The following is a 26079-nucleotide window of genomic DNA, read 5'->3' on the forward strand; positions in this document are numbered from 1 at the left end:
TATAAATCAAACTAACCATATGTTAAATTAGGCTAAAGCACACACATGCTGTTTTCTTCTTTTTAAAAAAAAAAGAATGGTTCAATTTCTGTAACAAGCATATGCAGGTTTAAGGAGCAGTGGGCATCATAACTGCATTAGCTCTCACACAGCACTCATACTTTTCACAACCATTTGATGCATCAGAAAGCGTTAGGAGAAGCTTTGGTCTTGCTAATCCAAAACCCAGATAGTCATCAGAGTTAAATGAGAGCTGACTAACACAACAGGGAGTTAACCCCTTAAGAAAGCTATTTTAGGGCTCCCTCACAAGGGATTTCTCAATTGCTATGAAAACAACGTTCAAATAAAATTTCCAATGCTTGAATGAAAACATGCTAAAAAGAGTATGAGATGGATGTCTTCACACAGACACTAAGTCAAATGATGGGATCTCATGTGCTGCTTCAGTTACCAAATTTAATAGTTTTAGTAAGCCTGTAAAGACAGGCTTCAAACTGATACTATTCCAGGGGTCATGGCTCACAGATTCACAGAATCACAGATTCCAGGCAATCCATCACCAAAACCCTTCAAAAGTAGCAGTGAAACCTAACGTCAGCATCTGATGGGGTATTATTAAACAGACCTGCACCAAAGCATACCCACATAGGAGCTTACACAATGCTCTCAAAAAATGTGCGTTAACATAAAATATACTTAGTCACCTTGTTTGATCTCAGTAAGCAAGCATGGGTGAATTCACCTTGCATGGTGTTAAAATTAATGGTCCACATTCAAGTGTTTTACAAACAACACTTCTTTCTCCAAAAGTAATGATGAAAGCCTTCCTTCCTCCATATTGCCTCCTCCATGGAGTTCTTTAGGCGGTCATCTTCTGCTAAAGACATAAAACTTAAGTCTCATTTACACTCATTAAAAGATAGGAACTCATCCATCTTCCCCCACTGCTAACCTGTCCAAATCCCAACTTGGATTGTTCCTGACTCTCCACATTTCCTCTTTGGTGACACCTGAGGAAGTAGCTGTTTTTTCTCCACACAACTGTTTCTTCTGTCTTTTTTTCTAATTAAACTGACAGAAGTTCTTCAAATGGAGGAAAAATCAAGCTAGAAATTTGCTCTTGGGCAAGGGAGCTGCTTTTGGTTTAACTTTAAGAACCATGTGGTATACGGGTCATCCAAACCAGCAAGATTTTAAAATTCGAAGGAAAGTAACTGCAATTAACAGATGCTTTTACAAGAGCAGTGGTGAGTAAAAAAACTGCCATCAGGCAAATTCTAACAAGCCAGACTGGCTAATGTTCAAGCAAAGAGGTGGTTGCATCCAGCAGCAAAATAAGCTCCATTATTTTAAAGATTTTTTTTTAAACAATCTTTGGAATTAACAATGTTTGCATTTTCTGCAGTGAACTGTTATAATTATGTCCATCAAGAGATGGAAGTTTTGTTCTCATGTTACTAATCCTTTTATCAAAGCATTTTAGACACTAATTATAACCTTACAAGGAATTACCAAAATGCTAAGGGACAGAAGGAGTGAAAAAGCTCCCAAAGAGCATTCTTTGATACAGGGAATGAAAAGGCTTAAGGAATCACAATAGGATGTAATCACTTAATTGTCAATGCCTTTGTGTCAATACTACTAGCTGAAGATCCAGCTGCTTGCCTGGTACTGTACAAGACCTAGAAATGTATATGGTTACCAGTCTAACATCTTTCAACTTGTATGTTCATGTTTTGTATTATTTCAGGTGGATCTCATTAGGAAAAGTAGGAGAATAGGCTTGATCTGACAGTCCAAAAGAAGCGAGGCTGCACAGCTCCATGCTCCTGCGTGCAACCAATAGCAAAGCTGAAAATGTCTTCTCAGTGAGAACAGACGCTCTCAGAGCACATACTCACACAGCGCACACAGAGGTGTGTGTGTATATATATATATATACACATATATATAGCCACCACATAAATAACACACAGCCCCTCTCTGGCTGAACAGGAAGACGTGCGCTAATGAGACTATATATATTTAATATGTATACACGTGTATTTATTCTGTGTCTGTGTGTATTTATATACATACACATGTCCACACACATGGACAACACTGATCCCTTCAGGAGCTTGCTAAAGACAGCCTGTCCAGTAACCTTCTGGATCCCAGTACTCCCAGTTGCTGGCACCCGGACATATGAGCCCCCAGTGGCACTGCCCCACTCCAACTGCAGGCACAGATTGCTGCACACACATCCACAGCTGCTTGGGACTCCCCTGCTCCACATACATGTATGTACCTGGCTCCTAGACCACTTCACCTACTCACTGGCCTAATCTTTGTTACTGCTTCCACAGCAGGGTGCACGCCTGCACTTGCTCTGGGTGCTGCATCAGGGATGTATGTATGGGTCTCTGGCCTCCGGTCCTTAGCCCTCTATTTTCTCCACACTTGCTCCTCCCCAAATCGCCTGAATGCCTGTCACTGTCTGCCTTCGGTTCTTTACTTAGACATCCAGTAATAAGTCCTGGGCAATCCCAAAATGCTCTTCCCCTGGTTCCCATCATGTGTGTTATACACAACCTCTCCTTGGTCTAAAAGGTGCTCTGGCATTGACTCATCTTGATGGGTTTCAGGTCTGAACCCTGGGGCTGAGGCTCTCCTGGGACAGTCCTGGGAAGGGCCCAGACTGGGTGTCCCTTCCTCCCAGCCCTTAGTTCAGGTTTTGCCTGCTATTGTGCCTGTTTGGTCTTCTGGCCTTGTGGAGGTGGGCCTTTGATGGGCTGATGGCCCCTGTGATGAGCCCAGGGCAGGGTACTAGCTGGGACCATGTGCCTTTGTCTACTAACGTAACCTAGCAGATCTTCCCTTACAAGAGTGACCTGGTAACTATAATGCCCTGCTCTGTCCTCTGCTTTCTTTTCCTTTGCATTTTTTTTTCCTAATTGGTGAACATCTGCTCTTCCTGTTGAGCATTTGGTTTAATTTAGAGAAAGAATGTAAGGCATTTGTATTAGAAACACAAACAGAGGCACTGGGATCAGACAAAACAATCTTTGCAGAAAGCATGAAGATAAATTCCAGCCAAATGCAAAGGTGAATTTTCCAAATTCCAGTACTCCTCTTTTTAGAAGGGGATGCACTAAGCATTTGTCTGTGATCTTTTTAAACGTTTTGGTTTATTACCAGGCAAGGAACTCCAAAAATCTCATTTAACATTCACCCTGACCATGGGTACTTTCAGCCTGGCCCACCCCAGAGCTCAGGAGGTGGCTTTGACACATGGGATCCTGTCAGCTGGTCCAGCACATCATTTTGGAAGAAGAGGAGGAGTGGTGGCCAGCGCAGCAGACAGGCCTCCCTGGTCAACATGGGCATGCACAGCAGGGCTGGCTGACCACACTTCTGCCAGAAGTTACCTTTGCCTTGACCGAGCACTGCACGCAGCAGCCCAGTGTGCCTGTGGGGCATTTCAACCAACTTTTTCCAAGTGTGGGGAAAATCACTGCTGCTTATGTAATCTGTCTTTTGCCAAATGTGAACCTGGGAGCTCTGCTGAGCTGACATCAGTATTTCTTTACAAAGCCAAAATATCTTTCAGTCTGCTGTTCTTCTGGCTTCCGCCACTGACTATAGGTTCTGCTAAAAAGTTACATCACAGTCCTAAATGCCGCCTGTACCATTTGGATTAAGTGACATTTTTTTGCTTAAAGTACAGTTCAGAAATCAATATTTGGGAATATGAGGACGCTGAGACTCCTTAGTAAGCAAACAAGCAGCAGCAACATTATAATGCATGATACCTGGCTTATCCCTATGAAGGTGGGCTACCTTGCTGACTTGCAGCTCCTGGAAACAAGCAGCCCCAAGAGTCTTCAGATAATTCACTTCCTTTCCATCTTGTTTCTTACACTGGAAACTTATTTAACCTCCTAATTGGCAGCGCATAACTGCATTGCTTTGCCTGCAGAGTCTGTTCATAGCATAACCCTTGAAGAAGTTAACTGAGTTACTGGTTTTCTATACCACTTAATTATAATTATGTACCACTTAAAGAAGACATATAAAATAAGAAAACAGAGGCAATTAAGGATCCCTCTCAACAAAAACAACATACTGATTACTTGAAAGCCCAATTCATAATTTTTCAGGAAATGGCAGTGATGCATCTTAATTTCAAAATAATAAGCATTAAATAAATGCAGAAAACCAGTTGAAGAAAGGCTGATATGAAAGCCTTTTACAGCAATAAACCCCAAATCCTAGAAGACTTAAAGTGGTCCAAGGCCACACATTCTTACTGAGTCCAAGAACTGGCTTATAAGCTACATGTAAATCAAGAACAAAACAACGGTAGTCTCATCTGCCATTCATTCAAGGAAAGAACACCAAACCACCTGCCTCTGCTGTGACTTCAGTTTATTCTCAGTGAAGTTTCTACTAACCTGAATGATAGCTGATCATATTGATGCTCAGAAAAACGATGTCACAAGCTTGTTTAAAAACTTAACTGTTGCATACATATCCAGGGAAAAACAGTCTCTTCTGTTCATCTCACAATATCTTAAAAGATAACAACCCATGAGGGCATACCAATGTGAACAGGCATGACAGAGAATACTAGCTCCCTCTTCTTTAAATAGCATTGGTTGGCAAAGTGTAAAGTGGTTATCGCAGACTTCTCTGCCTGTATGACTACTGAAGGATGACTTCAAGTTAGCAAGGTTAAGAAAATAGCTGAAAGCAGCAATTCAGTTTTTAACTATTGTTAAATCAGAGGCCCCTAAACACTCCAACAAGGAGCAAATTTAAATGAAAGAAGAGAGGTGGTGCTTCTGTGTCCCCTTTTCCTGATTAAAATTTAGAGACCCTGTGAAAAGGACAGTTGATTGGTGCCACACCCAGTCAACCTCTGGGTCTGTCACTGATGTAACTGAAAGGGGCAACTGAATTTGTTATTCTCAAAACCAGCGTTCTGTGGCAAAAGATAATGCTTCTGAGGTTTTCTTATATCCACTGCTAATAAACTGGTCTACAACCCTCTGCTAACTTAGCATCAGCCATGGCTGTTTTGACAACCATGAGCTTCTTCCCTTTTCACCTTTTCCTCCAAAGCTGATCTATATTTTCAGTGCTCCCAGTGACTTTAATGAAAGCCACCAGCAACTCTTAAGGATGTTACTTTAAAAACAAAAATACTCAAAAAATCGAAACAAAGAGATGCAAAGGCAAACCAGGTTTGCTTTATTTGGTCTGGTTAAGCATAAAACAGCAAGATAAAAATCCTACCTTAAAACCTGCTATAAAATTATTGCTTTCTTTCAATAGTATATTTCACTTGAATCCTGCATGTAGGGGTAACAAACAGTAAGACAACCTTATGACACTTCCAGACACCTTACTACTGTTTCTTCTGTGGTAAAGAGGCTAATGTCAGCCAGTATAACTCTGTGATTCTCAATGAACCAACCATAGGCATCATTAAAGTAACAGGAACCCACAGTAGGATACAGCTGTGGCGCGGCACTGGTGTCAGCGCGTTCGGGGCTGCTTTACACTTGACTCATTTCTAGATATTCCAGTATGCTCCAAATTGAGAAATTTATTTAGGAAACCTTTCAGACTTTCCTAAGGTTATTTCTGTCATAGCAAAAAGTAAAAGCTGAAGTACTGAGATATTTGATTTCAATCAGCGTGATGAAAAACCTCACTATAGGGGAAGAAGAGAAAAAATAAAGGGGGGGGGGAAGACATATGGTTAATTTTGGCTATGGTTGCTGCTGCTGTTTTGCTGCACTTTAAGTAAAGCTACATTTTTTAACAGTGACAGAGCTCAATAACATCTTATTAACTGTAACTTCTGTAGTTAATCTTTGTTAGATTCTCCATCACCTGAAACCTTTAAATCAATATTAGACACCCCCTCAGAAGATAAGCTGTAGCTCAGCCAATTTTACTGAGCTGTGTAAAAACCTGATACATTAGGCGCTATGGTTTATGTTTATGTAAGATTGCAACCATGACGTAATGTCTCTAACCTTAAGTATCCATTAAGCTATAAAATACCCAAAATACAAAGGCCCTAGGTGCAAACTCTATTAGACATAAAAGTGGACATGTAAAACAGACTGCTATATGACAAATGAGAAATAATCAAGTCCAGTTACTCCAGCAGTGGTAGGTATGGAAAAATACTGTGAGCATTGTTATACGGCAAATACAGTGCTGAAAATTCACATAGTATGAAAGGATAAACACAGCTACAGAACGTATCAGTCTTACCAGTGCCATGGCAACGGTAAGAGAAAACATACACACTGACCTGAAATAGTAGCAACTTTGTCCCATTAAGAACATTGGTTATTAAGGGAACAAGCAAGAGACAGTGGCTAAGTATCCATAAAAGCTGGGAATGTTTTCTGTTTCCAGACAGTGTTCCAATGCCTTTACTATTTACAAAAAAAAAAAAAAAAAAGAGGGAAAAAAAATAATCTAATTTGATACTCCCTGAGCACATGAAGACACCAGGCTGAACAGATGCACACTGCAGGGACTTCTGCTAATCCAAACCACCATGTTTCCACCTGCCTTGGAACCTACTGATAAATATAAACTCCCTTAACCCAGACCCTAATCCCACAGCCTGATCTACCCCTTACACAAGCATCCCACTCCTTTCCCTCACCAAAAAGAAAATGATCTGTTCACACAAATCAGCTGACAATTCCAAAATGAAACAGCTGAATGTGCCCGATGAGGGATTAGCTAGCATTTCAGCCCTACTGAAGAGCCTTCACATTACTAAGGTTCATCACACTCTAAAGCCATTAACCGCAGTGAATTTGTAAGAAATGCTATCCACAACTGGTTAGACCTGTAAAAATGATTTTACAAGATTGATTCGATACTCCTTCCTAAAGGAAATCTCTCATAATATGTTTTACAACTGTCTATCAGACATTGTCCCTTACCATTGCTGCCCAATTTCAAAAGAGAGAGAGAAATCCTGAAGATACCAAGCTCCTAAAAATCTGGTGAGAAACCAGTGCACAGCAAGATTATAATCAGCACACGGAGGGGAAAGGAGGGACAAAACGGGGTAATCCTGCCAATCTAAGGCTTGTTTGGTGATACAGCACCAACACTGCTCCTGACTGGATGTAGCAGACTCTGTGTATTGCTCCCCATTGAAGCAGAGGTTTCAATGGGGAGCACAGTGTGAAGCTTAGGTTACTGCAGAGTTGGAGGTACCCAAGCAGAAAGGGACACACATCTAGTCATTAGTATATCTCCAGGCTACAGACTGGATTCGATATTTAACCTTAATATCTTTTTCTATTAGGCAATGACAACGTATTTATATTTCACAAATTCTCCACAACTGAGCAAAAACCCAAACCAGAAAAACCTGCCTAGAATAAAGTATTGTTTACCACCCCTTACAATAAATCTAACCATAATAGAAATAAGCTTACCTACATAGCACATTGAACATTTAAATATTGTCTAGCAAGGAACAATAAGCGCTAATGCATATAGCCCTCATGTCTTTACAGTGACTAAGAGAGGTAACAGTCTGATTTACAAGTACTTCAGGATTTTGTGAAAACAAGATTAACGAGGAAATGGTTCTGCAGCTCAGCAACCCATTGGAACCGCCTCAATGCAACTGCTTTGCACATATTCTTTCCTAGTAATGCAAGCTTGTAAACCACCAAACGGGAAAGAAAAAGTGGCAAAACAACAGGGATTTTTTGCATTGAATAACCAGTAATAGTTTTGTACTGCCATTTTCCACTCTGACCACTGACTTTTAAAAAGCTGCCAGTTAAATGTCTAAGATACCTTATTGCTCATTACTACTCGACACAGTTCTGCGGTACGAAAGTCTAGCAACTGCTGCTGTTTGAAGCATTCAGAATGTTACCTGCACATACTTCATAAAAATGGCATTTGCTAGTAGAAGCAGAGCTTTTAAAGTTCGGGGGGAAAAGTCTTGGGGTCTTCCTCTTCTGAGAGCTAAAAATTTTATGAGTGAACCTAAAGAACTGCCAGACTTCTAAAGCGACAACACATTATGAAAAAATTTCCTATGTGTTTTGCAAATTTCAAGTCAGACACATTTCACAACTGACATCAAGGTTTTTAATATCAACTCTAATGAAATATAATTCTCCAATGACATAGCTGTGAAATAACAGCATTTTCATTTCATTAGCTGGCAAAGAGGCTTTGGCCTTATGTCTTGCGTAGAGTCAGAAGTGTTCTAGGCCCTGCACAGACATGTCTGAAGACAAGGCCTTTTCCTTTTATCTGCTGTAAACTCTGAAACCCCAGGGTATTCAGCCTAACAGAAGAGTTTATGCATTTTCACACAACTGCTACAGCCAAGTTGTATGTTAGGACACAAAAGAGTATGAATACAATGTAAGAAATTGCCTTCACTTTCTCTACAGCTTCAATTTCACTAAATCTCTTTGGGTGGGATTGGACTGTTTCTTGTTGAGGGGAGTTTCACCAGTTTTTGTCTTTGAAAACCCTGCAGTCAATGAAGAAATTCCAGCTATCATCAAAACCCTGAGGGGAGCAGAGGGCAAGCTGAGGATTAAAATCATAGTGCTGCTTTTAAATCTGGTTCTTGTTGAGGTCACACTTTTGCTGCTGAATGCAAGTGGGATATTTATTTTTAAAGTACAGGTTCATGCAGAGCTCGTGACAGTTTAACTGCATGTCAGGAAAAATCAGAAAGCTCTCATTTGCAAATGACTGAACTAAGCACACAACTGAGAAGAGCTACTCCTTCCCTAATCCCCGAAAATCCAAGCAGCAGGCACGAGAGAAAAAAACAGATTTCTTCCCTGAGGCCTAAACCCCCTTGACAGGGATGAAATCAGAATAGAGCAGACAGCAGTTGGAAGGGGAGCCTTGCCTATCCAGAAGCCCCACAGTAGTTGGTAGGAGCACCTGACATGGGCACTCTTTCTTGAATTTGTTGTGGTGACGAGCAACAACAAGAGCAATGTTGTACTCACCCCTTCACCTATGCATCCTGCTTGATGCACATACTTCTTCAGGACTCCGATCTATTAACTTTGAGAAAGCAACTCAACTTGGCAGTTCTTAAGACACTTAAAGGCTTTGGAGACTGCACACTGTGCTCTGGGACTTAGCAATAACCCTGGTGTCACCCAGTGCTGGTACTCAGGGACAACTCCACACATGATCCAGCTCCAGTTTAAGAGGGAATTTAGAAAGAGTATCTCACGGCACAATACAGTGACAAATCTAGGCCTGACCTGACAAAACGTACACATAATGAAGAAAATAATAAGACATCCCGACAAGTACAAAGGCAAAGCCACTGTTGCTTATCTCAAGGCAACATCTCCTGTGATGGTCACGAGTGCAAAGCAACAGGGCCCAACATCTCTGCCATAGGACTGACTCATACACACTCAGCTTGGGTGGGAAAAAGACCAAGAACCAGCATTTGGCACATTAAATTGAGAGGTGGAGAGAAAAGCCTCCAAAAAATACAACGGACAGATATCTGGCAGAAGTTAATATTGAAGTTCATTTGTGGAGTGTTGGCCTGCTGCATAATTCTTGTGGTAACATCTTTTTGGGTTCAAGAAATGTAAAAACAGTAAATCAGTAGCAACTTCCCCTTTAGACTGGACTCCAATTAAGGAAACTTGGTATCCATGCCCTCCTTTTGCATCTTTCTGAAATCCTCAAGGACTTTTTTAATGGTGTCCTGTAGTACACAAACAGTAGGCTAAACACAGTTTGAATTCTTAGAGAACAACAGCTGCCTGCTAGCTCCATTTGAGTCTACAGCAGAAGCTGAAATAAAGCTGTTTAATTTTTCTAGTTTGAGGGGCAGGTGAGTAGGGGAAGAGTATGCATAATGCATTATGGCACAGCTTGCAGAGGTGGCTGTCTCTTTTGGTGCCACAGTTCATTTCCAGAAAGATAGCTGTGTATGATGAAGTAAGTGTTATCCTTCAGCTTCCCTAGACTGCTGACAAACATTAGACTGGTCTCCAACTCTGATGAAATACAGAGAAAAAAATACAGTGCATGACCTCCCAAAATGGGCAAAAACTTTGGTTCTCTTTGAGGGATGCTCTGGGAAGAGGTAGAGGATAAATGGGGTCTGGCAGTCTATTCCAGCTCCATGCAACCAAGCATAAGTTAGCAACAACATACATCTCCCACCTCTGAGGCACTATTTGAAGCTTGCAGGAGGAGATAGCACAGTAGGGGAAAAGCTGCTATGCATGTCTGCTCTCCACAGATCCAAGATATCACAGCCAGGACTTTGTAACACACTTGCTGGAGGCTTTGCCTCAGATGGCGAGAATCAAAACTATGCAAAGATGGCGGGCTTAGGACAAATGTAAGTGCTGGCATTTATAATGGACAACGGAGTGTCTGTCACTGGATGCCTGTTACAGATATTCACAGTTTGCTTTTCACCATGTCATCCAGTAGTTCTTTTATTTAAATGACTGCATTTTCTACTAGTGGGAAATGCTCTGCATTGACCATACCTAATAAGCTATTGTCACACCAATCATATTTTCATAATCATTTACCTCATTTGTTTTAGGCACTGTATTTTCTTAAGAGCCCTCTTGCTTCTATTAGATGACAATGTAAGTCTGAAACCAACAAAATACTCTTCTTCAAAGACAACATCCTTTTCATCAGGCATTGAAGCAATAAATGGCTTAGGAAGGGGGAAACCTAGTTAACTAGTTGCTAAAACTATCTAGAGCCCCTGTCTGTGAACTCAAAAAATACTATTTCTCACATAGGTCTAGAGTCTTAATATGCAAAGTTATACTAAAATGGTATTAAAACTTTTATGTCTTCCACCCACATAAATGAAGCAGTCCCCTCCTACCCTCCACAGCTTCCAGCCTCAAATATCGTGGCTGATCTGACAAAATAGGTGACTTATGTTTTTATTGGTTCCTCCAGACTATGACGACATTTCCTAAAACACTGAGCCAGGAAACTATTAATGTCTCTGAAAAAGTGGAAAGGGTCAGGCTATTTCAAAGGGCATATGTTTGCTAAAAGCCTTTGTAATAGATGTATAGGCCACTTAAGTTGCGATTCATAGCAACAGAGCTATTTAACATTCACACAGCATTTCTAGCTTTAAAGTATATTATGAACGCATTTGTAATACCTCTGTGTTAAGAAAATACTACACCTCATCACCTTTTTGAGAATTTTGAGAATTAAAATAAGAGGGTAATCAGCTTGCCTAAGATTTTGTAAAGTTAATTCTGAGATCAGAATTCCCCACAGATCTGTATGTGCTCCTAATCTCAGACTGTTATTGGAGGGAGGAATGGAAATGGTCTGAACTCATCAGCATGAAACAAAAAGAAGACCACAAGATTTTCTAGATGATGTCAGCTGCATTGGCCTGCATTTGGCAGCACAAGTCAGGTCAGATATTTGCAGATGGGGTCAGAGATTCCTTAAAAACCCCTCTGTTTTATATATATACAAGTACTACACCAAACCAACTGGTATGCTAACAAGAGCATAGCACACTACATGCAAGGCAGAAAGAGGGATCCTACTGAGGCTCCACACAAGCTTCTAATTTTCTAGAGCATACTACACGCATATACCTCTTTGGTTTGGCTCCTTTGTCAGGTCTAGGAATTACCAAGGGGAACACAAAGGACTTACAGAAAAGCCTTGAAAGTAAGGGTACTCCAAAGGCATCACCACTCCATTCATGGCCAGATTAATTTCACTCACTAACCCAGTTCGGATGCTGCCTACACTTGACTATGCACAAAATCCTCAAAACAGGGGTGCAAAGCAGACTTAAACCCAAGCTGCCTACAGCATATACAGCATTTTACACAAAAGAGAGTGTTGAGGCATCCTAAAAGTACAAATAGCTCTACTCTTACCGATTAAAAACCTCACTCATCTATCGTGCCTCAAACAAACACAATCCAGTCACACAACAAAAGCTACAGGTAAAAATTCCCACTATTGCACAGTGCCATCTCCTGGGCAAGCAAGACGGCAAACCCCTCCTCACACCTCCCTTCTCTTGCTGCATCCAATGTTTTAGCTACCTCTCTCACGTGCTGGAAAGCCAGACATTACCTCTGTTCTCAAAAGGCAGGCCAATTCACGGAAAGAAGAGCAAATTGTTTACAGCTCCCATCAAGAAATGTGAGACTTAGCAGCCCGCTCTTGAGAGAGGCGGTATCTGCACAGGCAAGCACTACACAAATCCACAGGATTAAATTCAATCTGGGTTGCTGGCTAATCAGCTTCCTTTCAACATCCAAACAGGAAATGGGAGTGGAGGAAGTGAAAGCTTAATAATTTCTTGCAAATTAACAAGTTACAAGAGCTACTCCAACAAAAAAAGTTTTGCTAAGTGAACTTAAGCCTAGCACATTGTCTGCCCCAGTGACAAACATTTAGCTTTAAAACCCAGCTGCACATCTTGGAAAGAAAGCAGAAGCAAACATTTCATTTGGTACAGCTCAATTTCCAGGATAAAAGGATATCGAGCTGTGAACTAATGGTGATGATCCTACCTTACTGTAATCGCAACTGTTGAAATTACAATCCCCAAACCAAACCAAAGGTGGTAATTCTGCCACCTCTCTTTAAAAGACCCAGCAAAGTCAAACAGGATTAGAAGGACAGCTTTCTAGTTATCAAAAAACTGTTAAATTCATAACAGCCTCTGACAAAGGAGAAAAAAAAAATCAGACATAATGTCTTAGCTTCATTTCTTTACACTGTCTTTTAGGGATACTGTATTTACTGGCTCTGCAGACCCGGTAACATCTACCTGGCCAGGCAGTAAAGGGTCAGGAAAGCTGGGGAAGAAAGTCCCTGTGGGACAAAGAGAACCCTAAAAGGCCTGAAGGAGCTAAGGACTCTGAGGCCTCCATGAAGATCTCTCCCTATCTTCATGTCACCACATTGTAGCCCTTGGCAAAAGTGAAAAGCCTGGCCCATTACACACCCATACCTTGGTGCTATCTTCACTGCAGGAGAAGAAAGAAGGCTTTGTGCAACTGTTGAGTAATTCTCAAGAGCTGACAGGTGAGAGGCCAGTCTCTTGGTTGCCTGGATATTAGTGACAGAAGCAAGATGATTTACAGGGGTAGATGCAGACTCATAATTTGAGATACCAAAACTGCCCCAGAACTACAAGGTAGAACTCCTTGTGGCTCATGGATGTGTCCAGCAAAAAACCAAAAATCTCTTGGAAGAAGTTGTATGACTCACCAGTACAGAAAGAGATGGTTAAAGTGGGCTGCATGGAGAACATAACAAAGGCAAAGGAATCGGGGGGGGGGGGGGGGGGGGGGGGGGGTACCCAACCCTGCTGTCAATATATCCGCTGCACAATCTCACTGTCTCCCAGGGATGCAAGCAAGAACAGACACACAGCACAGTTACCATGGCCCACAATTAACAAGTAAGGAGCTAAAACTGCATGGGTGCATGCTCTTCGTTAAGGAGTGTGAAGGTAGTTTTTTTTCCTGCTTTCAGCAGCAGAGACATGGGTGATCCTAGTTCCAATGCAGCATTTACCATAAAGTGCTGTCTGCTGTAAGCCACCTCAAGGTACGTGCTACACCATGCACATGGCTGGAAATGCTTTTTAAGACTTATTAATGGGTAGGTATTACCTCTTTCACTACAAACACAGATACTCTTCCCAAAGGACTTGCATTGCTACCTTGCACTCCCAAGACTCAACAGTATCAGCTGTGTCCAAGCACTTACTTCTGTGGGGTTGGTCACAGACTACTTTGTTCACTTCCCTCTCTCTCATAGGATGCTTGTATCCAGGGCAGTGATGCCACTTCCTACTACGTGAGAAAGACCATGATGACATTGCAGGACTGCTGCCTGCTCCGTTCCTAAAATGACAGAATCTGCCAGAACATTCAGGTTTCCAGCCTGTGATGCTTCCACAGGTTAGCTGATCTTCACTTAACTTCTATAGAAGGTACTTTTCCTTAAGCCAGAGATTTCCAACTTTCATTCCCTCTCCTCCCAATGAGAAAGGTGAGAGTTTCCAGACAAGGTTACTTGGTAAGGAGTGCTGAAGGGGCTATGATGCTATGACTGTATCAACAATCCACCGCCAAGAAATGGAGGAGGAATATGCTTGACAATTCTTAGTGAAAGACAAATTATGATCCATGTCCACCTTGCCCTACATTCACACTACATCCAAACTCACATGTTCCATTTGCTTAAATGTCTAAAGGAAGACATAGTTGTGACCAATTTCTCTGGAGCAGACACCAGGTAGCTGTTAAATAATATTAAGAATGATTTCACCATGATATGCTTGTACTGGATCTTGCCCAAAAATTTTTTATATATTGCTTATATTACTGTTTTGCTGCAATTGCTGTCTCAAAGGAAAGCAAGAACTTAGAAGAATATATGCATGAGATCATACAGATGAGGAGACTCTGTGTTTGCAGAGGTGTGGTAATACTTGTCAAAATAGATCATCTTTTTCAGCCTGTCTTCCAAAATAAAGATTTTCTTTGATGACAAACTCAGGTATTCCCAGAGTTCTGTCTGTAGAGAGCAACTTAATGGGTGGAACATCAGGCTAGGGGCTGCACAACAAAAATCAATATGCATGACAGTGAAGAACAACTGCAATGTGAAAATCCCTCTGAGGGTCATACTTAGCTTTCCAGGTCAGCCTCTGGGAACCCTCAACTCAGATACTGAATTCTTGTGAGGAATACCATTGATCCTTGTGGTAGTTTTACCTCCTCAAAGACACATTTCTGAAGGCTTTCTTTTTTGTGACGACTACTGGGCTCTGTGTTACACAAGCAGAAGACTGACAAGGCAAGAGCAGACATGCTATAACCCTTCCATTTGTAATGTACTTGTAAACTCTTCTAAACTCAAAACAAGTGATAGTCTTTATTCAGAAGGTCTCCAGCTATAGAAGCAGCTGATGCTATGTTCAAGTGGTGGTGGAGGGGAAGTGGCTCTTACTGCTTAAATCTTCAATAGACTTTAAAAATCTATTTTGATAGTCTGAATGCTTGGGAAGTTAATGACAACTCTCATCACTCTCACTGTGGTCTGGTTATTTCCCAATGTGGTTCTTCTGCGCCACAAACATACACAAAGAGGAAATATTTCTGCCTGGCATTATCTCTGCAAGCAAGAGATAGCCTGCAGAGGGAAGAGTAACAGCTGTGGAGGTATACTGCCCTAACAGGTATCAGCCTCCAGTCACATCTCTTCACATGGAGATGACAACTGTAAACACCAAAGATCTGAGCACACAACTGTGACAGATGGCAATTCAATCATGGAAAAGTGAGATGATGAAGATTCAAGGCTTACAGGTGCTCTTCAGCACTTATACTTTCTGTGCATATTTTCAATGGCCTCTCTTTCCCAGTTGCAGAGATTCACAAAATAAGACATGTTAGCAACTTGTTCTCCAGTTAGCAGGGCTGGCAGGAAGGCTCACTCAGCTGGTATGTCTGTCTCCTACTAACAAGATTGCAACTTACTTAACTTCAGGCAAATTAATGAAGAACATCTACCTTAGTCCTTTGGTATGTGTAGGTGTAACAGAATTCCCTTCCATCAACAGAAACTACCTGAAGAATAAGCTGTAAGTCCTTAGCAAGCTTTCTGACTTTTAGTTCACATGTTTTGAGGGAAAAAGCCACCAGTGAAATCAAGAAGCAAACAGGTGAAAATCTCTGGTATGTCCTCTCTGCTCAGACCTCAGAAAAGCTCTGCTATGTGGGGAAAACCGGCATCAGCCCTTGCTTTCCAAGACACAGGACTCCAGTGGGGTGTGAGCTCCAGTCCTGAGCAAAAAATTTCTTTTCTTTCTGTTAGCCAGGCAGCCCTGCCAAAGAACATCTCAAATTCTGGGCAGGGAAGCACGTGTTGGGTCATGCACTCCTCTTGTGCTGGTAGTGTCTGTGGTTGGAGGACTACTCTGTGACAAGAACAGTGTTGTGCTATGGTCGAAGCACTGTTGTTAAAAAGGTCTGTCGGTAGCAAGCATGACTGGCTGGCAGAGATCTAGCTTAATGGGAACAACCTCTTTATGTTCTCTATGCCACACAACACGTGTGAGTGCTCAGAAATCAAGGCTCGTGCTGCCCCAACTACCTGCCCTGTCTCCTTACTGAATAGAAGAAAAGCAGCTGCCTCTGTTGCAAAATGGGTGCGATCCAGGTTAAGCTTTGGGGGAATGTGAGGCCAAAGCCTTATGTGATGGCCTCATGTTTACTGCATGCACTCTGCCAGGTCCGGTCCCTGAGTCAGACAACTATCAGAAAGGTGCTTAGTCCACACAGAATAGAAAGACCTAAGGAATATCACTTGTTTTTAGCTGAAGATCAGAAAGTGAGGACATACAGCAACGTCACACAGCTGTGACAAAGGGTATGTCATGCAGGAGGTTTTCTACACTACTACCAGCCAAGGAGGCTGCATCTGACCTGTGGTCTGTTTAAGAAATACAGCCTCCCTGTTTTCCATGTTTATCTCATTCTGTTAAACAAGCCAGTCAGCCTACTGTTCTTACCACATGGTAAGTAACTAGCTTCATGTAAACAAAACAATTAAGCTCCATAAGGAACTGCTTGCCATTCAAAGGTGAACTAAACATTGCATTTTGTTTTGGGAATCCAAATATGGTAAGTTACTGAGAGTTAACTATGACTATGGGATTATTCACTGCACAGAAAGTGTAAGTGGAACAGGCAGCACAAACTGAAAAATCACATTTCTTCTTCTTTATCCTGTCATTAACCATCCTGAGATCCTCCTGGTCTCACTGCTAGCTGCTCTTGCTGAGTATCACCTTAGCATAACTAACTCATGGTAGAGAGATGAATAGACAGGTAAACTTCATATGCTGGCACAGCTGGCTCTAAGTTCCCCCTCTTCAGTTGCAAACCCACCGGGTTCCATCACTACCCCTACCTCTGATCCGTTAACATATTTGGCAGTCAGACATTTCATTAAGGGATTGCATAGCACACAGATGCACACCAACTCATCATTTTCTTATTAGCTCTATGCCTGTTGCATCTAAAAGCCCTAATCAATATCAGACTGACAACATTCTGCTGGACAGAATGTGCATGGAGGAAGACAGAATCCCCACACAGAAACCTGGACACTGTAAACCCAATGCACACATCCAGCTCAAAGAACTCAACTCTACACTGCTAATCTGTGTACATGTTCAGCTTTGCAGGCTGAGTATTCTTATTTTAAATATTCACAGAATGCCGGAGTACTGAATGGACAGAGTAGGTAAAAAAAAACCAAACCAAAGCAAATCAACAACAAAACCAGAAAGAAAACATTATTAAATGGGGGGGGGGGGGGGTGGTGGTGGTGGTAGAACAACAACACATTGATACATTGATAAAGGCAAAAGTAAAAATGCATTCTGTTATAGTACCCACTTTTACATTTTAAATGTGCATGCTTTGCTCCCTTGCAAAGATTTAGTAGCTATCCCCAGTTACAGACCTGCATCACAGCTCCCTGCTGTACCTGCCTCTGTGGGGCAGAAGCAACTGAGCTGAAGCAGGCACAAGGCTGAGGGTAGGACAGGACGTAAAGTGTAGAGCCCTCAGGAAGACAGGTCCCAGCACACCAAGGGGAAGCACAGAGCCTGGAAGGTGATGGCAGCTTCTAGAATAAGTTCACAAGTTTCACACTGGAAATCTGGGAGTTAAAACCACAGTCATGGTGGAGATTCCAATTAGTCACGCTCCCTCAACCAACTCTGCGATGTGATATCTATGCTTGCACTGCCTAGAAACATCCCAGCCTCCTGATGAAGTTACTAGATAAATTGTTAGTTTTGAAATACAGCTAGACAAGGGTTAAGAAAACCAACAATAGTCTATTATTTACTGTAGTACTGCAGCACACATGTCTCCATCTTGGATGAAGGGTGAAAGACACCATTTTGTGCAACAGACTGGCAAAGTCAGACACTGGGAGAATGAAATGGCCTGTTATGGTGGTATTATCCAAATGACATATAGCTATGGAACAGTAAGACACAGGCTGTGCAGACACTCTTACTAGCATACTAGCTAAAGAAGCAGACCTTGCACAAAAAAAGCAGACCAAGACACTCTAATTTGGCTCATTTTCTAAATCCTGGGTACCAAAATGGGAGGGGGGATCAGGACAAAAAGGATAGATATAGCCTTAAATTTCTTCCTGAGCTTCACTTGCCATCACAAATATTGCTGGCTATCAGATTTTATTACCACTTAATTATTATATTCCTTGCAAATACTTATAAATACTTATGGGCATACCTTCAAAGCTGCTCATGTACAACAGAGGATTACTGAGCATCCTATATAGGAGGTAACAGAGCCAGGAACACACAGAAAGAGTCAACTGGCTTTGGTCAGAAGTCTACATCAAGTGCAGCTTCTCTGTCCTTCAGGTTTTTACTCTTTACTGAAGTGAATCCTTCAACCAGCAGATACGAAAAGGTCTAGAGCCCCTAAGATAGAGGACATATCTCAGGGTTGAATATGGTGGGAAGGGATGCAAAGCTTGGACTAGGGCTTATTTGGAGGCATGTCTAGGGACATGGGGAGTTTGGGACCATTAAGTTAACACAGAAGTGTTAGTAAGATGTGAAGGGCTGGACTTCAAAGCCAAGGTGAGGGGGGTAAACCTAGGAGAGACCACAAGACAAGAGATGGCTCCTAGCTTCAGTGAGACTGGTGTCTACAGAAAGGTCCTGTCCCTCTTGCAGCCAATACAGGTGTGGTCTGCAGCTTTCATGTGATGGTGTGATGGCAGTACTAGGAATTCTGACTGCGAAGCATTTGAGATTGAGAAGGAAAAGGAAACCTCCTTCCAGACCCATGCAGAGACTTAGATGCCAAAGCTCAAGCTTTCATCAAATGGGCACAACTACTTTCAGCAGGTTCTGCTTGTCCTTGGACAATTTAGCATTCCTTTGCAACATAACATTTCTAAGAAAGCTACTATAGGACTGCAGGTGTCCTGCATGTATTCAGGATGTACTCTCCAAAATGTGAAACTATAGCACAAGCATTAGGTTTACCTTATTCCTGTCTTAAACATTATATTTCTCTCACTCCTCTTACCTTTGCATATGTTTTCAGAATCTTAATCTTTGCTCCATTAACCATATGCTCTCCCTTTTTCTGTGGTGCCTTTGTTCTCTCTAGTTTTCCTCCTCTTCACTAAAACAGTCCTTCCTTCATGCATGTTATTTCCCCACTAACACAACAAAAATCATAACGCTAATCTGATTTCACATGTGTAGCACAGCTGATTTTACTTTTTTATTCCCCACACTTTTCCGTGCATTGACACTGTCGACAAGCCCTCTGAGACAAGGCCTGTTCAAATGTGAACTGTGCTTAGAAAAACAGTACCCAGATCACCTTGTCTGCCCCTCAGCATGCGCCAGACATAAAAAAACCCCAACACTAGTGGATAAACTTGCTTCTTATACAGCCACCACCTTATTCCACCTTAGGATCTGAAGTTTCAGGTCAATGCATTAATACTGTGTCATCCCACACTACAAAACCTGATGCAGTTTTCATTAAGGTCAGTCACTTTGCCAGAAACTCTAAAGGCAGTTGAGGAATTCCACCTCAGACCCAAGGTAAGAGGCAAAACTGCTGTATCAGGTAAATCTCTTCTGAGGGGCAGAGCAAAAGGCCTCTAAATACCAACCTTAGTAAAGCTGAGGGCCTACCCAGTCCTTGCCTCTGCAAGCCCCTCACAGGGCTCAGTAAGCACTTGCTTAGTATGGTGTTGAGCATGGCAGTAAAACCTAGACACACTGCTTAAACAAGCTAGAACTGTTTCTCAAGGCACCATCCTCTTAACATATGACTGCTGCTAAACATTACAGTATAAATTTCCCACTGAACTTAAAATACAGTTGACAAATATCAAAAAAAAGAATGAAAATATTTATATCTTGAAACACCTGGACTGAGTAAACAAGGTGGGCCTCTGTTATGTCCTGCTTACCAATGCACAGGCTGAAGCAGACAAATATTTTAGAGCAGTCACTGTTGTGCATGCATGTATGCATGCCCTGTGAGCTGCCCTTCCCACTGCTTTGCCTGGCAGGAGCAGAACAAATCCTGGACAGGGTGATGGGTGCCCTCAAATGCTTCGAAGAAGGTGATGACCCGAGCACACACAGCAGAGGCTAAGCCTCTCAGGCAGCTGAAGCAACTCATTCCCACACTGTATGCAAACACCATGCACAGCTACAGGTACAACTTTCAATTTTTCTCCATGTCCTGAATGTCAGATGGACCCTGCTTGTGGCTACAGTATTATCCAATGCCTTTCACCATCCTTCAGAACTGATTTTATGGAGCCAATTTACTCTAGCAGATAGTTATCTAAAACTCAGATAATGCAATCATGACCAAAAATGATCACTTAGTGGTTAGACTTGTTACTTTTAAGTAATCAACAACAATTCTGCTTCTTTCCAGCCCTCACTGCAAGCATTTGAAAGTCCGTCTGTCCATTCCACTGTCACTGGTCATCTTCCCTTTTACAATGCCTGTGTGCTAGAATTCACTGCGCCGTTGTGAAAAACTAATCATTTAGTACTCAGTGTCACACTGGTGAAAACTGCTATGTTTAGGCATGTGCCTCTAATAACTCAACATTTTAAGAATATATTAGGGTTTTTAATATACTTTTTAAACTGAAGATATATGACTAGAAGTCATATTGAAGATATATGACTAAGCATATATATATATATATATATCCCACCTACTTACACTTGGATTAACAGTCTTCAAAATGACAAGTGAAAATCTGTAACCTGTAGAAAGCACGCAGTATTTCAATCCCACACAGAAAATAACCTCTATGCTTTAACTTTGGTAAGCAAACACAGCAAAGACCCATCCAAATAAAAATACCCGCTAAAAGACATTTTTTCATTTAGCACCTTAAATAATACTATGTTCTAACTTCAGGGGAATTCAAATACTTAAGAATTATTTTATGAGAGAAGTTGAGCACAAGAGCCCTGGTTCAGGTAAGCACCTGCATCTACAAGTTCTCCTAGACTGAAGGTCTGACATATCAAGGCAGCAGGTCTGATTTCCAGCTCAAATACTTACTGATGTATCACTACAGTAAAGGGAGAAAACCTGTTTCAAAGCTCCTAACATCTGAAATCCTTCTGAAATAAGTATTTGCCATCCTAGTGGAAGCACCTCAGACACACCTACTCTGCAAATTCCTTCTTATAAAACAACACCATTAATAGGAGACAACTTGCAATCCACTGAACTATCATAAAGAGACCAAACAATAAAGAGCACAATTAAGTGCTACTGCTTACCAGTTGTTCTAGTTAATTCTTGTAGTTTTATCATTACTGTGTTTTCCTTTTTAATTGTTTTTGTCCCCTTTCCTTACTGCCCGAGAGACACAAACACACAAAAGATTTGCCTATCTAGCCATGCAAACACAGCAATGGCAGACGATATGCTTGAAGAATGTCTGAAAAACTATTTCTAGAGGAAAAAAATGGATTATTTTTCTCCTCAAGTAGTCACAGCCATTACTTGTAACAGGGACATGCAAAAAACATTAAGACAGATGTATGAACTTTGAGTTGATGATATGCCATAGTTCATTACATCTGAGGAAGTGTTGTTACACGGAATCCTGGTGAGAGCATTTTGATACAGGCCACAGGACTGACTAACACCAGTTTCATTGCTCAATGTGGCATATTTTTCCTATTACATAATGCTTATTGCAGATATTATAATGATACATAGCTGAAAGCCATCAGTGAAGACTTTCACAAGGGACCGCACAAAGCAAGCTGATACAGTGATAAAGAGACAGCACTTGATCTTATTTCCGTACACTCTTTTGTACCTTTGGTGGCTGTTGAATCAGTCTGTTCTGATCAGATCTTCCAACCTCACCTGCCACCTCTATGATACCATTGGTCAGACCAAATTTAGAAAGCAGCTGCTGGGAGAAGGGCTGAAGTCTCATCACCTGTGGAAGGTCACTAAATAAGGAGGGCAGGAATGGGGATCTCTCCCAGTTCACATCATTATATGGTGTACAAGCCCCATCTGTCACAGGATCACCTGCACATGCAAATTCCAAAATGGTTAGAAACCAGATCAACTAGCTGGTGTAATTACAGGGAAACCTCTCAAAATATGAAACCATATTAGGTGGCCTTTTCATTGACTATGCCTACTTTAAAGTTTATATGTCATCAGGGCAGGCTTGCAGAAATCCTCATGAATACAGTGTTATCAAGTTTTTATTAAAACTAGTCAGATGTTTTTTCCACCAAAGCCAAGATTTCATTAGGAACCTTTCTCTGGTTACCTTCTTTAACTGATACCTTCCAGGGGGCTATCTGTCACCAAGAAAAAAGCACACTAATTTGGACAGTTTAGGGTATTCAGATCTTGTTTCTTCTAAGAACTTCAACTGTGCTGATGATGAGAAAGAGATGAAAAAGAACTGCTTCCAATCCCAACTTCAGATATTATAATTGTATTAAATGATCATTTAATTAATAAAAGGAATAGAGCACCATGCAAATGGAAGTTGAGAAACTAAACAGTTTAACATATCAAAATCCCTCACGTCACTGAAAAACTGCAGAGGTCTAAGCATTCACACCAACTGGAATTTTAATATAATAAACAGGTTTGATTTAGTATTAAAAATTCATATGAAATTAAATGAGTGAGCCCCAACTTCAAAGCAGCCAGCTATAAAGTTACTCCACTGGTTTATTCATAAACTTATTTCTTGGCCAAATACTCTAAATCCAATACAGCATCATTATGAACTGCTGAATTGCATGTAGAAGTCTGCCTATCACTTCTTTAAAATACTGCAATGAAGAGATGCTTATTCTAAACTCACTGTGCAAAATATAATTTTGGACCCTCCTATAATTCCATGATGAAATCACCACAATTGGTCTAAAAATGCAGTATTTTGAAAAATTAATACCTGTATTTTGGAGAATAAAATACTGGTATCTTGCAAAGGGAGTGAAAGGCAGCTCAAGTCTGTTTGTCCTTAAAAACAAGCTTGTCACATAATGGGAAAAAAATTAATCCACCAGCTGCTTCAACCAAACGAAACACTCAACTACAAGTTGCAGTCCACTTTGGTACCTGGTCACTTTCAATGGCACAGACGCATACTGCATCTGCAGTGCAGTACAGTGCAATGTGTAGACTGAAGACGTAAGAAGTTGCACATTGTCTCATACGGTGGAGAAGGATTAAAACCTAGAAGCAAAACTATGTGGTCATATAATTCACTTGTTCCAGTTGATTCCTCCCCTTGGTTTGCCTCTTCAGTGGCTTCTGGGCCGCTAGAAAGGCAAGTTCCCTCAAGCAGAGACCTCGGTAAGCTCATCCTGAACATCAAAGGCAGCAACAGTGACACACAAACAAGTATTAGACAAGGACATAAAAGAAGATGAATCTGAGGCAGCTGTCAAGAATAAAGGAAGCAAGACTGATGTTGGGCAGACAATAAGAGGTCAGAGAAGAAAATGCTGACAGATTAGCATCAAGCTGAACAGTGAAAGCAAAAAAAGCAAAATTTGCTATTGCTTTCTCCTGGAAGGGAAAAGCAGTCAAGCAAAGAGGAAGAACTTGGTGAAACTGCATGACTGCCATTATAATATTAGCCTTGCCAAACTTTAAAGCCCCTTAAAGCAGGCAAAATGAGTGTCTAAGACAAGAGATGAACAGGAAGCACACCCTATTTATCTGGCAGCCAATACTGAGAGCACACAGGATAAAATGACAGAATTCTGTCCCTGTATGAACATAATCAGAGAAGCTGGGAAGAAGGAAGAATCATAGAATAGTTAGGGTTGGAAAGGGCCTTAAGATCACCTAGTTCCAAACCCCCTGCCATAGGCAGGGACACCTTACACTAAAACCATGTCACCCAAGGCTCTGTCCAACCCGGCCTTGAACACTGCCAGGGATGGAGCATTCACAACTTCCTTTGGCAACCTATTCCAGTGCCTCGCCACCCTCACAGTAAAGAACTTCTTCCTTGTATCTAACCTCCCATTGCATCTAGGCAACTAACACGATCTACAGACATGTCTAAGCTGGAGACACTGCAATAGCTTTGTGAAAGTCAGTTTTCAGAGCGGCCCAGCTGTGATTACAAGCACACAGAGCAGTTTATCATCTCATAACTTACCAATCTTGTCAGTAATCCTCATCTGACAACAGTGACTCTCACAGCAGCAAAAAACGTGGTGAAAGAGTATGGGGAACTTAATGGTGTGGCCGATGAACAAGGCCCCTCCATCCCCATGAGAACATTTTTCAAAGCAGGAACAGCTTCCAGTTGGGCAGAATCAGAAAACTGCAACTCCTTGATTCTGCCCATGAAGTTTGCCAACAAACATACACGATAAGCTTTAAATGGGTTTACATACCTGAACTCTGCATATAGGAGTGCAAAGATTTGTGCTACAAACTAAGACAATGTACTAATTTTTGCTGTGCTCATAGTTTAGATAAATCCAATCTCTGTTTACCTATCTTATGACTGAGAAGAGATCAAATCCAGAGAAAAGAGTATTAGATGTTGTAGAGAGGAGAGCTGAAGGCCCCCACACGATACAGACGTAATTTGTGCAATTTGCGCCATGGAAGCCCAGAAAGAAATTGATCGGCCAGGCTGCCTGGGGTGCGGCACAGGCTTTTGTGCATGAACAACATTTTAATAAACAAGCAACTACATAAACATTCTCAGAGCTAGTGGGAGACAAAGCTGATGACAAGATGAATCCTGACCCCAAATGGGCAGGGTCACAAAGCTGGTAGAAGGCTGAACCATTACCTCAATTTTACCCCCAACTAGACAGTCTAACACAACTCCTGTTCAACCTATGCATCTTAAGAAAAAAAGCAAAACCCTATACCAGAATATAAGCAGTACTTCAGAAAGACCATCGTCGGAGATACATATGTTCTGTGGGGGAGAAAGGGAGGAAATGAAATAATCAGCCTGAGGGTACACTGCAGTATTTCTACAGTGACTTTTGTACATGAGGTCTTGCATCCTTCCATTGTCTCAACACTCAAGGCAATTTCCACCATCTAAAAAGGGAAAAAACCCCAGCAGTTCATGAAGAGAATTATTTGGGCCTGTAGCTATTTGTGTTTAAATATATAATTAAAATTAACTGAATTAAAAAAGCAGCTAATTTATGCTGTGGATGATGTGGTGCATGGTCAAACATGAAGCATTGCCATGAGTCTTATTTTCTGATGGAAAAGCTTGGTCTTCATAAGAATTCAGACTCCAAGCCTAAATATTTTCAATTACATAAGACAGACATTCTGTAGTTTTCTGTTACAGGGACTGAAAAAGTGCCAGCGAACTTCTGTGCTGTTCTACCTTGTGAGGACCACACATTGCAGTCATATTAGGAATGTGGCAACTGAATTTAAGAGCAGCCCTTGCAGTTTAACTCCGTAATGGACTAGACTGAGAAAGTATTTATTTGCAACTCCTATACAGCAATCTGCAGTAGTTTTAAAAGGGATGAAAATGTCATGATAGCTTGCTCATGAGCTGCTATGATGCAACTCAAGCATAAAGTAGTTAAAATTTTGGGTCAAGAAGTGGACGTTTTACAGTTTTAGTAATTTCTTATTTACAGAAGGGACTATAGTTTGTGTGTGGTTTATAATATTACATAATACAAATAGCGTTCAGTTTAACAATTGCCTAAATGCACAAAGAATTAACCAATATAACGCCTCAAACATTACGATGTTCAATTAAAAAAAAATAAAATCTTTTAAAAGTACACAAACACAGTTACATCAGGAAAGCCATAAAAACCTCTTTCAGTGATGCAAGAAGTCTAATCCAAACCAGGTGGATAAACATCAATCCTAGAATGCTTAGATTCTGTGGGTTTATATTAAAAGTTGGCAGAGAAAAGAGAGA

At 41.3% G+C, this 26079-nt stretch overlaps 2 protein-coding genes across 6 annotated transcripts in view; one reads left to right on the forward strand and one right to left on the reverse strand.

The window, feature by feature from the left end:
• Window positions 1-26079, reverse strand: part of CMSS1 (cms1 ribosomal small subunit homolog) — a 250363-nt gene that overhangs the window by 76612 nt on the left and 147672 nt on the right. The gene's annotated exons all lie outside the window — the stretch shown is intronic.
• FILIP1L (filamin A interacting protein 1 like) overlaps window positions 1-26079 on the forward strand; it is a 206739-nt gene that overhangs the window by 36208 nt on the left and 144452 nt on the right. For all 3 annotated transcript variants that reach the window (XM_057413063.1, XM_057413066.1, XM_057413064.1), the window contains one exon: window positions 13846-13988. Coding sequence is in view for 1 of the 3 variants with exons in the window: in XM_057413066.1 (XP_057269049.1) it covers window positions 13977-13988 (12 nt within the window). In the remaining 2 variants the exon portion in view is untranslated. The remainder of the gene's footprint in view (window positions 1-13845; window positions 13989-26079) is intronic.

Source organism: Pezoporus wallicus, unplaced genomic scaffold (assembly GCF_028554395.1).
Source record: "Pezoporus wallicus isolate ANWC-B61680 ecotype Strahan unplaced genomic scaffold, APGP_CSIRO_Pwel_v1 contig_6484, whole genome shotgun sequence".
NCBI classification, from domain to species: domain Eukaryota; kingdom Metazoa; phylum Chordata; class Aves; order Psittaciformes; family Psittacidae; genus Pezoporus; species Pezoporus wallicus.